The sequence below is a fragment of the Phaenicophaeus curvirostris genome, chromosome 1 (assembly GCF_032191515.1).
Source record: "Phaenicophaeus curvirostris isolate KB17595 chromosome 1, BPBGC_Pcur_1.0, whole genome shotgun sequence".
NCBI lineage: Eukaryota > Metazoa > Chordata > Aves > Cuculiformes > Cuculidae > Phaenicophaeus > Phaenicophaeus curvirostris.
This window is the reverse complement of record NC_091392.1, coordinates 128,363,399-128,379,643: the sequence shown is the minus strand read 5'-3', so window position 1 is coordinate 128,379,643 and position 16,245 is coordinate 128,363,399. Positions and strand designations below refer to the sequence as shown.

Below are 16,245 nucleotides of genomic sequence, written 5' to 3'. Positions count from 1 at the left end.
TTGGACAAAAGGCTCCTAATCAAGCAGCTTGCACTTACTTCATCCCCAAGCATCAATGTCACAAACCATAAATGATCCTATAAGGTAAGCTATTTCGTTAGAAAGTAGACTGAAGACATCAATTTTAAATTAAAAAAAAAAACACAATGAAAACACCAAACATTGGGACTCCTTTACATTACAACTTTTCTGCATTACCTCAGACAAGAGCAGATTTATCTCAGAGGAAATGACAATCACTGCAGTAATCAGTAAAGTCCTGATTTTCTTACCAGAAATGGTTGTTGCTGATCCTTCTGAATTTGCAGGGTTTGGTTTAGATGGGGGGAAAGAAAAAAAAAAAAGGATAAAAAGGACCACAATGAAGTTTCAGATGCAAACATAACCACCCTCAGCAACCCTTCCTTTTGTAATAGTATCAAAAGTTTACTGCATTCACCAGAAGAGGGCAACACTTGCTTATCAGAATACTTTCAAATTGCCAAAAAAGGAAGACATAACAATCTCTGCTAAAAAAAACCTTATAATTTTTATGAATTTGAATAGAATTCAACAGAAGTTTATTTCTTTTCAACAAATACTGGACAATTTGCATTGCATAATGTTAAGAAAACAAAAATCATTGTCCCAAGGTACATGCCACGCTAGCCCGAAAGCTGCATGGCTACTCTGAGTGCCATGGTAATTCTGGGAATGGGAACCAAGTGTACATAATGAGATTGCTGTAGCCTCAAATTAAGAACTCTTCTCAGACTTTGTATAATAACACTCAGAGCTGCCATTTAAAATTTATCCCATACTTTTCTGTCTTGCAGAAGGCAGCATTACAAAAACCTAATTCATTTCAAGTTTGAACCTCTAATCTTGATAGGAGCCAGTCAATTATTTATATAGCAAACATTTGCCACTGACTCTTTGATGTTGTTACAGTCAGTATTTTGATCAAGAAGAAATTAGGAAATTTGATATCTAGTTCCCACAGCAACTTCAAAGTTAGGCCTTTCATTCGCTGAGTGGTCTCTGACAGTGCCACAGACAAGTCAAGTCACAGTTATCACAACAACAGTCTAAAGAACTGCAAACACTGCAAATATGAAACATTTTTTTAAAAATATACTTAGGGTATTTCAACATTTTCACTCAAAATGCAAAAGTCATCCTATAATGTTGCTACAATACACTGATTATACTGTAAAGCCTTTCCTACTGTTGCATAAGAGTTAAGACAGAGACACCAAAAGTCTCTGCAGAAAATCAGGGTTTTTTTGGTTAAACACAGTAAACGGGGAGTTTCTGAAATGCTAATAATTCACACAATTTCTGGCTCAGACTATTTTGCTTGCCTTACTGAAAACTGCTAATAGCTTCTTTCCAAAGGATAATTGTAATTATAAAGGATAATTGTAAAGGATAATTTCTGCAATGAAAGCAGAATCACAGTCGACTCAGTGACCTTATTTTCATCTTTTCTGGAAAATTACTGATGCTATTTGATTATCTGCTAGTAAGCCACAATGATGATATGGATAATTAATTTTCAAAACTTACATATTTTTAACTATCTCCATGAAGTAAAAAGTAACAGCAGCAGCAATCTTCCTACGCACTTTTTAAAAATTTAAGAACAATGGGAAAAAATCACACAGCACCCTCATATACCTGTTATCTGTCTTTCACCAGGCAACGTAGCAGTAGTTTCAACTACAAAGGAAGAAGATATTTTTAGGAGCAGAAGTTTTTTATATGCACTTCCACACACATGTATGTACACATACTTTTTCAAATACAAACATTTCAGATGTGCTACTCACCTCAGTTCAAGCTGGTTTCCAAAGCTACTCACCACCCATTGAGAAATGTGGGTCAAGTCTTTTTGAAAACTGGAAATTGAACTTTTTTGAGTACAATTTTTTACTTAGCTTATCACTTTTACACTTAGGGAAGACACAGACCAGGCTGTGACCTTTCCCACTGCCCTTCCATTGTCAATGTCTTCAGAAACCCTTTCAGAATATTTGCTTGAGCGATGAAGCAGAATAAATAGCAGCAACCAAAAAGGTAACAGGTACATAACAACTGTGTTTTCACACAGCTATTTTTGCAAAAAAAGTGGAAAAGAAATGCTAATGAATTATACAAGAAGTGAAATGTTATTAATGGAATGAGAACCAAAGAAATTAAGCAAAAACAATAAAAAAGCAAGGGAGCAGGAGAGTTGTGTAAGACAGGCATGCTTTATTCCACACATATTTACAAATTACATGAGAGGTAATTTGAAAATACCTCTACAACATGATGTTTATATATACATTATGTAGATGTTCACATGCCCAAGAGCTGCACCATGAAAGAACACCAAAACTGTAAGCAGATAGACCAGGCTGCCAGAAATGAAGTGTCTCGGGTGGACCTGGACTGGGAATGAAAAGGTGAGCTATTTCTAGCTCAGTGGGCCCATGAAATATGTCCCTGGACCACCTACAGAGAGATGCAACATACAGATGGGCTCTTGATCAAGGCGCAGATCTGATAGCTATCGCACAGGCCACTCATGAATGTGAAACATGCTCTGTAACCAAGTGAACCAAAAGACAAAAAGTCCCCGGAACTGAAAATAGTGGCTTGGCTATCAATATGAGGAAGTCTAGCAGATCGACTGCATCAGACCACCATTGTGTTTTTTCCCTGGTGGAGGCAACTAGCTGGTGGCTAGAAATGTCAGCCTGTGTCACTTGCAGCCTGTGCTACCACCCAAAACATCAGCCTGGACCTTGAAAAACAAGCGGTAACACAGGACAAGATACAGTAAAAGCACTGTCATCCCCTTCAGCATCCTTGATAGCTGAGACTCTGGCTGTTCAGACAAGGAGGAAGAGATACTCTTTTCATGTCACTGAACTTCTCTTTGCCTTGCCAGAGTTGGTGGGACAGCTTCTCCACAGTTAGCGCCTCAACATCTGACCAGTCCATCATCACCGAGGTGTTGGCATATTACTGGTATGTACTGTAATAACCTCTGCCACATGGCCCATGTGCAATGGATGTCATTTAGATCTTTGGAGACCTGGTTGGTGTCTATGTTGCTGTAGACCACCACCCCACTCCCACCCCCTCAGATACTGGAAGCCTTCTTTCTATCATCAGTGGAGGTACATGTGCATCAGTAGTCTACAGGACCATCCTCAGACTCTGAAACCACTGATTCAAGTTCAAAACTCTGTGAGACCTCCAGTAACCAACCATTTGGGGATGACACACAGGGAAGTGCTCTAAGGCAGCAAATTCTTGGGTGGCAAGATGCGTGAGAGAATTTGGGCAGGTGCATAGAGGAGTTTTCAACTCTGACGGCCTGGGAGTTTAATGCCTGAACAGGCACAGGATCCTGTTGAATGGCAGACCACTTGAAGGAAGGACGTCTTGCTTACAGTGAAGACAGACAGAGGCTTTTGATGCTGTAAAGGGGCCTGGCATATGCCTGTTAGGCCTGTGTCCAGCACCCTGAAATGATAAGAGGGTCTCTGGATACAAATGGATGCTGTGGCTAAACCAGAGACACAACTCTAACCATAACAATCATTCTTGCAGTCAAGAGGAAACAATTGAAGTGGAAGTTGACTCAGTTTGTGGAAGAAGCAGCTCGTCTTGAGACAATACAATAAGAAGATTCAGAAGAGGGAGCCTGTTCTGCAGCAGGACAGCCACAGGAACAGGAGGGGGAAGTGACAGCAACCCTAAAAGAGACAGAATCCACTCAGTCCCTACTCATAGAATCATAAAACTGTTTGGGTTGGAAGAGAACTTAAAGATCATCCAGTTACAACCCCCATGACATGGTCAGGGACACCTTCCACTAGACCAGGTTGCTCAAAGCCTCATCCAACCTGGCCTTAAACACCTCCAGAGATGGGGCAGCCACAGCTTCCCAGGGCAACCTGTTCCAGTACCTCACCATCCTCACAGTAAAAAATATCTTCCTGATATCTAATCCAAATCTAGCCTCTTTCAGCTTTAAACCATTACCCCTCATCCTATCACTGCACTCCCTGATGAACAGCCCTCCTCAGCTTTCCTGTAGGCTCCTATAAATACTGGAAGGCTATTATAAGGTAGCCTTCTCTTCTCTAGCGTAAACAAGCCCAAATCTCACAGCCTGACATGGAAGGTGCTCCAGCCCTCTGATCAATCCTCCTCTGGACTCACTCTAGCAGGTCCATGTCCTTCCTGTGCTGAGACTCCAGTAATGAATGTAGTACTCCAGTGAGGTCTCACAAAAGCAGAGTACAGGGGCAAAATCACCTCCTTCAACCTTCTTCTGATGTAGCCCAGGATACAGTTGGCTTTCAATCACAGAATCATAGAATCGTAGAATGGTTTAGGTTGGAAGGGACCTTAAAGACCATCCAGTTCCAGCCCCCTGGCCATGGGGTGGTTGACAGATCTTAACTAACAGTCTATTGCCTCTTTTAGGATGTCATGGTCTCCGCAAGTCCTGTTGAAGCTGTTCTAACAAGCAAAGCGGAATTCAAAAATTAATTCAGCTAAAATGAAAGAAAGAGAAGAAGGCTTTGTAACACAGGGCTAAAGCTGGAATGGATGGTTCTTGTCCCTGCACCAAAGGTACTGTCACTCATAGCATGCCTTTTGTTCAGTAACTTGGACACAGGATACAGAAAAGCTCTTAAAGCATGAACAGTGTATGATGTTCTATCTCCAACTGGAAGAATGTAAAATACCCTTTTCTTCTCCCTACCTCATATCTAATACGATTAGTACACTTTTTCTTAAATTTTTTTGAAAAGCAATAGCTTTTCTGATTCACCTGTCTTCAGGCAAGCTGCTCTGGCAGAAGCAGTTCAGTTTTTCCAGGGTGTGGGGAAAGAAGTAGCTAGAACCTGGCTACAGATACCATCATGGAAGAACTAAGTTACTGGCAGCTGCTTCTTGCCCCACTATGTCAGAGGAACAGTGTTGCTGCTGACTAATACCGTTTCACCTAACACTTCATGATTGCCTTTAAACTTCTGCTGAAAGCATCCTTTGAGCAAGCCTGAGACAGCAACTAGAGTGCTTTGTTAGGAGAACGAGGAAACTAGAGTGAACTGAGATGAAATAGAGCCTTCCCATGGACACTCACGCTGCCCAGTGTGTGAAGGGGCAGGGGATGGTGCAGCAAGAAGGATTGTGCCTGCCAGCCTCTGTCTCTCAGGAAACACAGGGAGAGAATGCAAGGGGCAGTTGCTTTATAGTCAGGTCCAGACATGAAACAGGTCCTGAATGTGTAAGGAGCAGCAACAGCCCTGGCAATCTGTAGAAGCACAGACAACATTACTGACAGAAAAACATACACTTATGGACTTACACATTCTGGGACCTAGATGAAAAGTTAATTAAATTAAGTGCCTAAAATTTTACCTATATTAATTGGAAAAAATGCCAAAAATGAGAGCAGTTTGTATTATTGCCGAGGACTATTCTTTCAAACTAAAGATAATCTTGACCATGTCAGCACTCACAAACAGATCAATAGCAGAATCTGAATGGAAGAACCCCAAGGGCCACCTTTCGTGGCTACTTAATGTGGTCACCCCATGCTGCAGTACCTGGCTGACACCACAGAATGGCGTTCAATAACCATGATTGTGTATTTCTGATAAGCTCAGTTTTCACTTACAAATACACACAAAAATACCACGGATGCAACAGAAAACTTAGTGCTGAAAGTTTTTTCACCAAAAATTCAACTGTTTCAGGCAGGGGAATTAATTTGCATTAAAAATTCCCATTGGAAATACTGAAGTGGACATTTTCATTCCAGATAGATACATACTATCAAATTTGGGCTTTAAAAAAAAATAGTTAAAACCATTTTACACCAAAAAGTTTATTCCATACTGCATTTTTAAGTCTACACAAACTCTCTTCTAAATATTCTGACAGGCAACAGTTATCAATATGTAGCATATCAGTTACCAGTACTGCGAAGCAACTACCATCTATTGGTATCCAGCGTTACTAGGATACAACCATATGAAAATGCCTGGCATTAATACATTTCATAAGAGCTTCTCATTAATAAAACTGAGTAGCCCCAACAGCAAAATTTTGAAGTGGTACTGTTCTAAAATCCATCTATTTACTGAAATGAACCGTTCTATCACACAGGACACTAATAAAAGTAACACATAAAAAATCCTCCCCAATTGTTCCACCATAGACATTACCCCATATCGACTTTTTATGCAAGTTGGATTTTGAGAGACATTGTATAAGTTTATAGGAGAAAACTAAGTGTAATCTTAATTTTATGTTTTGGTGCCTCTCATGACACCTTATGTCTGTTTTGACTTTTCGTGGTGACACTATGGAAGAAAGGAATTATCACTGGCTATTGAACAGAAGCAAATATAAGAAAATTATGAATGTACTTGCTCACATCAGACTCTGGCACTTTGGCCAGTTCATTTTAGTATCCTTAGCAAAACATTCAGGTGCAATATTTTTAACTCAGCTTTAATGTTAAACAGGCTTCTAGGAAATTAGGTTATAAACTCAGTTTTTATTTGTTTGTATGAAGTTCTGTTTATATAAAGCTGTACATTAGATACAGCAGTGAATAAAATCACCTCTTCTCTCTCAGGCTCATTTCAAAAAATCTATTTCATTTGATATCACAGAAGAGGGAGGCAATGAGAGCAAAGAAAAAGAACGTCAAATATGCGTTCTGTTAATAGGTAAAAAGTAGAGTAGTACGTGACTCATTAAATAGGCACTTCAGAACTAAGTATTTTTTCCTTGTCACATTTACTTCCTTTAAGAGCTTCTAGAGAGTTCTCTAGCACTCTGTCCTTACATTTTTAGAAAGAAAATTATCTTGGGGCAAATAATTTATTTTTCACCTCCAGCTTTCATAATTCACTCAGTACATGTAACAATATGGCCCAAAATTTGGTACCAAACTGACTGGGATGCAGACTAGATGAGTCGCAGCCCTATATCCACCTTCTGCCTGAGGAGGTAAAGCCCTGGGACTCCACCCTCCCTTCCAGGAAAGCTGATCCTGTGATCAGAAGTGCACACAGCTCAGGCTATCTTTAAAAGGGCTTTCATGAGCCTAAATCACACCTCCTACTGCTCACACCTGAAAACCAGAAACAGCCCAAGCTGAAGTTTTCATCTTCCTTGAGCAGGCAAAGGCAAAATAGTTACACCAGGCATGGTTTAGTGTTTGATAGGAATGGTTGGACTCGATGATCCGGTGGGTCTCTTCCAACCTGGTTATTCTATGATTCTATGGTCACTTCCCATAAGCACTAAACTGTTTCATTCCCACAAGCCTGGAAACCTCCTCCAGCAACACCAATATCGGGCTCAGCAGTATTTGGAGCAAAAAGGACACATGCTAAAAAGGGGGCAACACCTTCAACAAATCTTAAACTAGAAAGTTGGACAGGACAGTTTAGAAAAATCCAGAATGCCACAATATAAACACTGAATCATACTTATGCAAAAAAAATACAACTAAAAGCAACAGGCACTGGACTCCTGCTAAAAGTTAGTGCACTGATAACCACATATGAGATGGCAGTGCTTTACTGTCAGTAACAGTATTTACAGTTATGCCATAGACAATCTATTTTACGTACTCATTGAAATCTGTAAAAGCTAACCTGTCATATCTGCGCTCCTTGCATAAGTGCATGGTGTAACAGTTTGGATATTTATATTTGGGTTAAGAATGCTATTGTTTAATGTGTAACTGAAATGATTAATATTTAAACAGTACATTTCTTCCAGATATCAAGTTATTATTAAAGGCAACTTGCAAATATCCCATGTAAAAATGACAGCTGAAGGTGCTCACAGATGACTAAAGTTTCTTTTCAAGCATTTAGCTTTTGAAACTCACCTATTTCCTTGTGTCTTTGTATTCTCCTAAATCACCCAGAGCTTTATGTTACTTAGTGCACCTTTTCATTGAAATATGCAAAGACCATAGCGATATCACCATATTGTCCACATTAAAGTAGCTAAACAAGAGTCATTCATCAAGGAATAACGTAAAGAAATATTACAAAGTTGGCACTTGGAAAAGTGAACACATCTTTCCTCACTTACATATTTTTAAATACTGGGAGATGACTTTAAAGGGAGATACATTCAATCTGTGGCATTCATTCTCTATATCACAGCTGTTGTGGTACTTCTCGTTCTCAGGAAAATTATTAGAGGAACCTGAGGAATTCCAGTGAAAGGTTAGTGACACACAATGCGTGGGGCCTCCTTCCCTCTTTGACCGCACCAGCAGTACTTAAACCTGCTCAGCATGCAGTGCCTACAGATAGCAGAGGAGAACCACAAGACTGCGTGACCGGAAGAAGTAAGAGTTGCATCTTTAATTCAGACCTAAAAGTTTCTGTTGCTAAGTTCTGTTAGTTCAAAAAATGTAATCAACCCTCATGACAGTGGTTAATCAAGGGAGAAATCACAGAAATCATGGTAACTGAACATTTTACAAATCATTGTTTTATGTAGGCACAAAATGCCATCCAGATCATAAAAAAAAAATTCTGAAACTTGTCCTCTGGCACAATTTTCACAGTCATGAACCACTTCCTCTTCAGCTTTTGTTCTTAGACAGGAGACCTAGCTCTTTCCCAAGCTTTAGCCCTTTGCCAGTTATGTTCTTTGAGGATGCAAAATCAAGTCCTTCTAACAAAAACAGAGAAGTCTCCAAAATCATGCAATTTTTACACAAATGTACCAAGGAACTTACAGAAAGAAATCAGATTGTAAGACTAGTAACACCATCAATTAAAATTGCCTGATGCTGACTATGAGATGCTCCAACTGTCAATGTTATGGCTTTGTTTAATTGTTGGACTGAAACTGGCTAAAAATATGCCATTCAGTTGGTGACATGGAGCTGGATGGCAATCAGTTAAAATGTTTTGATCCTGAAAACAGGCAAATAAAATGTTAAAAAAAACCCCCTAAACTGAACTTTTCTTCAAGAAGCTGTTATTCTTCTAAGTTATTTAGAGAAGTTAACTTAAGTTTTGCAGTAGGGATGGTCATTGTATGGCAACAAACCTCTATCAGCCTAATTAAAGTTCAAGACGGCTAAACAAGAGAGCTTTGAAAACTATACATCACTACAGAGCTTCTGCAGTTAGACAAAGGATTCCACAATCCTCTAAATCACTAATTCTAAAATCCTTAGTGAGCTGGATCTGGAGTTTGGCATTGCCTAACCAAGCTGCTCTGTAATGCTCAAGTATGTTCTATATTGAGGACAGAAAGTGCTGAAACTGAAAACAAGAAGGTTTTCCTTTCTGTGACTCAGTGAAAGACAATCAGATGCTCCACTCTGACCAGGATTCATCTCACAATCCAGACAGCTGTTTCTCACACTTTCCTTGTACTAAACATTCGCCTGGTGGCCAGAATGTTCCCCTTTCGGCCCTAGCACTGTGTTGCTTCAATCTCAGTCACACATGAGCAAAACAAAGACATCATTTCTTCAGTTCCTCTCCCAGATCATACAACCAAACAGAGAAGATGTGCTCTCAAGCACAGCAGCAGGCCACCAGAGGCACTTTGTTCACTATGACCTACTGTTAGAAGCATTCTCCTCATTGAGCCCTAGGTTGTGGGACAGATTCTTTCTCTTCCAGAGAAAGAAATTTGGTCACCTTATTTTAACGTCCTTACTAAGACACTTCTAATCTACCCACTCAGGCAGAGATTTTAACATTACCTAAAGATATTTTTTAGCCTGCAAAAAATACGCAGGTATAGTTTTTACGGATAAAGGCCATGAAGACTAAGATTGGGGCCACAGTTTAACTAAGGCACCTGGGCTGTATAAGAATTTTAGGAACCAACTGAGCTCATCACCTTAAAATCTCTTTGAAGGTCTCAGAAGGTAATACAATTTACTATTGTTGATAAATGGGATCCCATTCAAGCTTGATTCAAGTTTGTCTTTCTCGTCAATAGATAGGATAACAAAAGCTAGAAAGAAGATGATTCTCTTGCTTTAACTCCATTTCAGCTATATTAGAACTCAACTGCTTTGAAAATAAAATCTTGATTTATTTTGGTTCAAAGATTTTTATGGTTCTTTGATTTTATGGTTCAGGGCAGGAGGAATTTTGAGAAGTGTGTGAGAAACCATTCGGACATTTTAATAAACAAAGATAGTACTGATATAGAAACAAGAAGAATTCAGAGCGTCTAGTAATCTCTACAAATGTAGACCATACCAAGTAAAGATGGTGTAATGTGCCAGTGAAGCAGTGAAAAGCTGCACTCACTGAAGTTCTGGCCCAGGGAATGTACAGACTGAGTACTAGCAATGCTTTCCTCTATATTTATTCACTGAAAAGAAGGTGTGTGAATTAATTATTTTAAGATGACATTGATAGAAAGCCCTAATAATCCAAGGAGTTTCGGTTGGATGCATCCTGCTCTCATTACCATTACATGGACAGTAGACACACACAAAAGTTGAAGCAAGTTGAAAGTCTTTAAAGGACTACTGCTATGCTTTTTATATTTGGATAAAAGCTGTTGAAAGCTGCAGATCTTCACACAATCTCTGCAAGCATTTAGCTAGAAATGACTAACAAAGACTTTGTAAGATCTTGATCAGAAATGTTAGACACGTTCAGACCCACTTTTGACAAAAATATTATTTTAAAAACAGGGGTGCGATGGTACTTACCACATGGCAAAGAGTTATCCTCTTCTACTGTCTTATTATAGATCCAATCTGCTTTTCTCCAGCGTATAACACCACTATCTTCACAGTCCCGAGATCGCTTTATATTTGCTTTATCCCACATTCTGAACATGTACAGCTCCCCAGTCATACCGAGGTCAGGTGATGTAGCTGTACCTGGTAGCTTTGAACAGCCAAGTAAGAACTTCCCTTTCCCAGGCAAATTAACTTTCCCACGTAGTTTATTGTTTACTTTTTTTGTTTCATTTATGAACACTTTCATCTCCTCATCTTCACTTTTCCACTGGATACATACTCGGTTCCAAGTGTCTTCATGAAGTCTCACTTCTGTATTTATTTTATTTCCAAAGAGCCATATACTCAATCTACCCTGATCTCCTGTAAGTCCAAGATCATACCTATTTGCAGAGAGATTGCTGTGAGGTGTTTCTTGAGTGTATACATATGCTGTCCAGGGACTATTTGAGGAATATAGCTTGAGGTGCACACAGACAATGAATTCTTTCAAGGGACGCAGAGAAATTCTTGGTGACAAAATCCAAGGATCTTCACATGTAGTCTTGAAGACGGCTTTATATTGTCCTAGGAAATCTTCCTGATCTAAATAAAAAAAAGATGATGTGTGAAATGATTTAGTTTTTGAAAGGATATTCTCTATGAATGTTATTACTCCACATAGTACTGTTCCTAGACATTTAGGAGTTTTCAAAAGAATTAAACAAAACAATTCAAACATTAAGAAACAACATTGCATCCTTCTCCCTTTTTTTTTTTTTTTTTTTGGCATAGAGAAGTGTAAAATTTGGAGGCAGTCAATAAATCCTAGCCACACATGAAAGCTTTGAAGTAAATGCACTTCTTTGTGATGCTGATTAGCAGAAACTTGTAGGCATCATTTCAAATCCTGTACCATTCCTAAAGTTCAACACACGTCATGGAAGTGCCATACAAGGCTACAGATCAAACAAAAGTCTCTCAGGACACAAACTTAATTAGGTGAAAATCTTAAATTGCAGAGAGTGAATTCTGAATGGTGAGGCAATACTTATCATAATTCTGCAGCAATGGAGAAGAAAAAAGACTTGACCCAACAGCAAGGAGTAGAACTACTCCCCCTGCCCAACCAGGAAGCATTAATTCCTTCACTCACTTTGGCCATTTGTCAGTCTAACAGGCCAAATCTGTCTGGGATACTCAACTAAGAACAGTTCAGCATGGAAAAGTAGTTTTTAAAATATGACTTAAAAGTTGGGGTGAAGAAGACTAAGTGGGAGGGGAAAACGTCACAGAAGTGGATATTTTTAGATCAAGACTCAAATATACCTACTCTTCCTAGTAAAAGTAAGACTACAATTAAAATAGATCTGCTACCTCCTATTTGGACAGACCAGAAGGAAACTGATTTTCTAGAGGAAACAGGTAACTAGATACACAATTGTATACCAACACTTGTGACACGATCTCTCCAAAGAAAAATAACTGCGCGAGTCTTTCATTATTTAATAGGAATTACGCTGAAGGTTTTGAAAGCCTTGATGCAGCATCTGTTCCTCAGACAGTAAACGTCAGAAGTATACCTGCATGACCCCTATACCCTCTGAAACCCCTGTAAGCAATTTTGAACACGAAGAGATAGCCAAAGTGAAGCCTCCTGATGTAGCTTCAAAACTTGAAGTCTGTTAACTATCCAGATTGGAAGATGGGAAGTCCATTCCTGAGCAAAAATCGTAAGTTGAGGTATTATCATCAGACTTGATTTTGTAAGGGAACAAATTCTGAGAGGCTTGATTTCATGTTAGGCGTTAAATCAGTGTTTATGTGTCAACAGTGAATTAATTAAACAACTGCAAAATCCTATTACATTCCTAGAGGAGCAGATACTACAAAGTTGTCAAGGGAGTAAGAGTGAATATGAACTTGCAAGTGAAGACAGACTTAAGGCAGGAAACCAACAGAAATAATGAAAAATTAGATTGATCCTGCTGATGATTCTCATAGTCTGCATTGTATCATTCAAAAAAACTCCAGCTGATCAGTATGCAAAGCCTGATGAATTAATTTAAGCTAACAAAAGAGTTTACTTGGAGAGTCTGGAAACTGGAAATTCTGGCCCACTTTGATTCAAACAATTCAAAAAACAACCTCCAAAAGGTGCCAAAAAGGGTGCCAAAGTTAAGAGAATAGATACCAATACTACCTGAATTGTTACAAGAAAGGCTTGGAAAACTTTATACAGTTTGTCTACCCAAGGAATGCTGAAATACCACAAAGGAAATCATAACCATAAGCAGAAAATGCACTTCACTGTTGCAGGTGGAACACACGCAGTACAGCATTAAAATAGAAATTAATTATCAACATCATGCTAGCTAAGCCTGTTTGATAAGTGGGTGGATCCAACGTAAGTAAGAGATGACATGACTTTAAAGCTTTTGGAAGTTCTGTTAGTCATCGCTTATTTTCTCTAGTAATAGTACTTGTGGGCTGCTACTCCTTGACCATAGAACCGAGGAGCTGGAACTGGCTGTTCTCTGAGAGTAGCATTCTGGGCTTACAATTAGTTCCTTTAGGTCCAGATAATATAAATCACATTCAGAAACCCAGCCACGAACAAACCTTTATCAATATAGCACAGAAAATGTATCATAGTAGAAAGAATGTTCAAAACATCTCCTAAGTAATAAAAGCAAGCCAAAAATCACAATTTGGAGCCAAGGAAACTCTATGCAACAGTAATTGTGGGCTGAGTCTTCAATGAAATTTGCTGTATTTGGGCACTTTACCTCTTTCAGAAATGCAAATTGGTCCTTCTTCATATATTTATCTCTAACAGATGCAAGAAGCGGGGGTCTGCACAATCTGGCTTTTAACAACTAACAGCAATAGTCATTAATTTCTACGCGTTTGCCACCTGTAACACATTTGGCCTCCTACGGTCCATTGAAATGACATCACAAGAATCTTGTATCTTAACGTTTTCCATATAGAGCTCATAACAGTTCTTTATAAATTTTAAAACTCTAAACTTTCTACATGTGAGACACTTGATTCTGCCAAATGTTTAGGAAATCTGAAGCTAAGAATTGTTTCATTGAAACTGATTTCATCCCTCCTTTTCATTCACAGCTGCATTTGGATAACTACGCCATACCATCCAGACTGTCCTAGACATCAGAAAGAACACAGGCAGTTCTTCTCTCTTCATATATCCTGGAGAACATATGAATACTTTGGCACCTTAGATGACGAGAGAACTGAGTAGAGATGCTGCTGACAGTGCCAACAGCATAAAACTCCAAAAAAACAGGGTGGAATCACAAATGAACTCTTGCCTCAGTTCAGCTTTTCTTGAAGGATTATTGACACATGCAAGAAATACATAGGTGAAAGACAAAATTCCTCTTTGTTTGCTTCCTCAGAACTCCAGATGCAGTCGAATTTTCCGTGGAAGAATTCTCATAAGACATCTGCCCATCTGCTAAGAAGCCTTGTCCTTTCTACTATTCAAAGTACACAAGGTTTTAACCTTACCATCTTCATAACAGTTTTATCACCTGACTCTCAAATTCTGTCTCGGTAAAAGCTTCGATTGAAGAAAAATAGTATATACGGAGAAACAGAAGCAGAATTAGTCTAGTGTGTAAATCTATGAAACTTCATTGCTTGTGCAATGCCAGTAAACAGGCATACTTAGTAAGTACATTGGGACTGCAAGTAAAATAACATGCCACAACACAGGAAGCAGTTTTTACAACTAGACACTGTGTACGTGGAAAAAAACCAAACATGTATTTTTTTAATATTCCATGCACATTACTAACATGAGAAATGTGTCACACACTACTGATACAAGGAAGTGTTATAAATGACGAACTCTGTTGTCTGTATCAGTTGAGGTCCAGAGTAGTGACAGACCTTTTTATCTGCCAGTATACAAAACAGCCATGAATAAAACACAAATTGTTAATTCTACTGTACCTCATACAGAAGCATCACCATGTCAGTTAACCAATTTGTACAAGAATCTTACGAATTTTTCATTTACTGTTATATAAAGAGCACAGACTGTCAAATTCAAATACATAATTTCTTTTATATGTTTCGAACCTTACTATCATGCCCCTACCCATATTCAGATCCACAACCAAAAGCAGGAGATTTTCAATACTCATACATGCACTAAGTAAAACGAAGCTCAAAGAATCTTGTGATGTTTGTTTAAGAGCAGTGTAACAGATTTAACAACACACTCTGAAAATAGTATTACTTCCAGTTCAAAAAACCAGCAAGAAATGAAATTGTCTTGTTATTACATACTCTCTCCCCATCCACACCTGAAAAGAAGTTACAACTGATGATTTTTTACGAAAACAAGTACTATAAACATATTCATAACGCTAAGCATCAATTGTTTCATTTCTTGTTAATGGCACTTTTTCCTCTTGACTTCAAGAGGGCAGAAACCTCCCTTTTCTGAATATATTCAAAAGTCCTATTCATCAAGACTAATGTTATTTATTTGGAATATCAACACTAGATGAATCAGGAAAAAATTGTCTTACCTTTGACTGCTGTAGCCAGGAACAAATGAAATAAAAGGACTGCTAGAACAGTCCGAAATCTCAAGAAAACATCCTGTATTCTGCCAACACAGCATTGCTGTTTTCCCCTGGCAACCATTCTAGAAGAAAAAATAAATAAAGAAACCACAGTAAATATTAAAAGTGCAGGTATGCAGATTTTATGATCTTTTGCCAATTATATTTCTAACCCAGCAGTGTAAATCTTTTCAACCCTGTTACACTATTGGGTATATATTGCACAAACATTGTGTAGACTATTGCCAAGTCGCCAAGAAAGAGCTGTTTGCTGAAAGGAAAAAGCTACAGTAAGAAAAACCTACTAAATCTCTAGTTCTCCAAAGACTCACACAAATGCATCAGATCATGGCCACAAACCCTTACAGATATAAGGCTTTCAATATTTGGAAAAACAACAAACAACAACAAACATACACATACACAAAATCTAACCAAAATCAAGCAGAGAGCAAGTCTGAAGAGCTCATCCAAAAGTTTTGATCTCAATAAGTATATAGAAAGCATCTCGAGTCCCCTACCAACAGGTTCTGACATTTTCATAGCAACACTGTGAGCTCCTAAGGAAGAAGCAAGAGTTTGATTCCCAGTCCTCATCTCATTCTCAAGATATGAACCTACTGCAAATAAATTAGATAAGCCACAAGTCACTGTGGGCAGCAAGGTCATGGAGAATATCATCAAAACCTGGTTTGTCCACATCTCTTCCTTGTGATAGTTGCCTAATGTGAGTAATAGGACATGGTGGTGGACAAAGAACATGTCTCCTACTGTAAGACGTAATCCTCTATGAGATGATACGCTTTTTTAAAAAGATCTTTTTAAAAAACCCTACATCCAGAATATTTTTCACGCTGAAAGAAACATTAAGTGAAACATTAAAGGGAAACATTCCCGTGCTTT

At 38.6% G+C, this 16,245-nt stretch overlaps 1 protein-coding gene across 3 annotated transcripts in view; it reads right to left on the bottom strand.

The window, feature by feature from the left end:
* The window catches only part of ADGRG2 (adhesion G protein-coupled receptor G2), a 41,108-nt gene extending 25,684 nt beyond the window's left edge, over positions 1 to 15,424 (bottom strand). For 2 of the 3 annotated variants that reach the window (XM_069874350.1, XM_069874364.1), the window contains exons 1-4: positions 15,307 to 15,424; positions 10,727 to 11,344; positions 1,660 to 1,701; positions 273 to 296 (exon numbers count right to left, since the gene is read on the bottom strand). In XM_069874350.1, coding sequence (XP_069730451.1) covers positions 273 to 296; positions 1,660 to 1,701; positions 10,727 to 11,344; positions 15,307 to 15,424 — 802 coding nt within the window. The remainder of the gene's footprint in view (positions 1 to 272; positions 297 to 1,659; positions 1,702 to 10,726; positions 11,345 to 15,306) is intronic. The other variant, XM_069874357.1, reaches the window with a different exon arrangement.
* Positions 15,425 to 16,245: the final 821 nt, after the last annotated feature.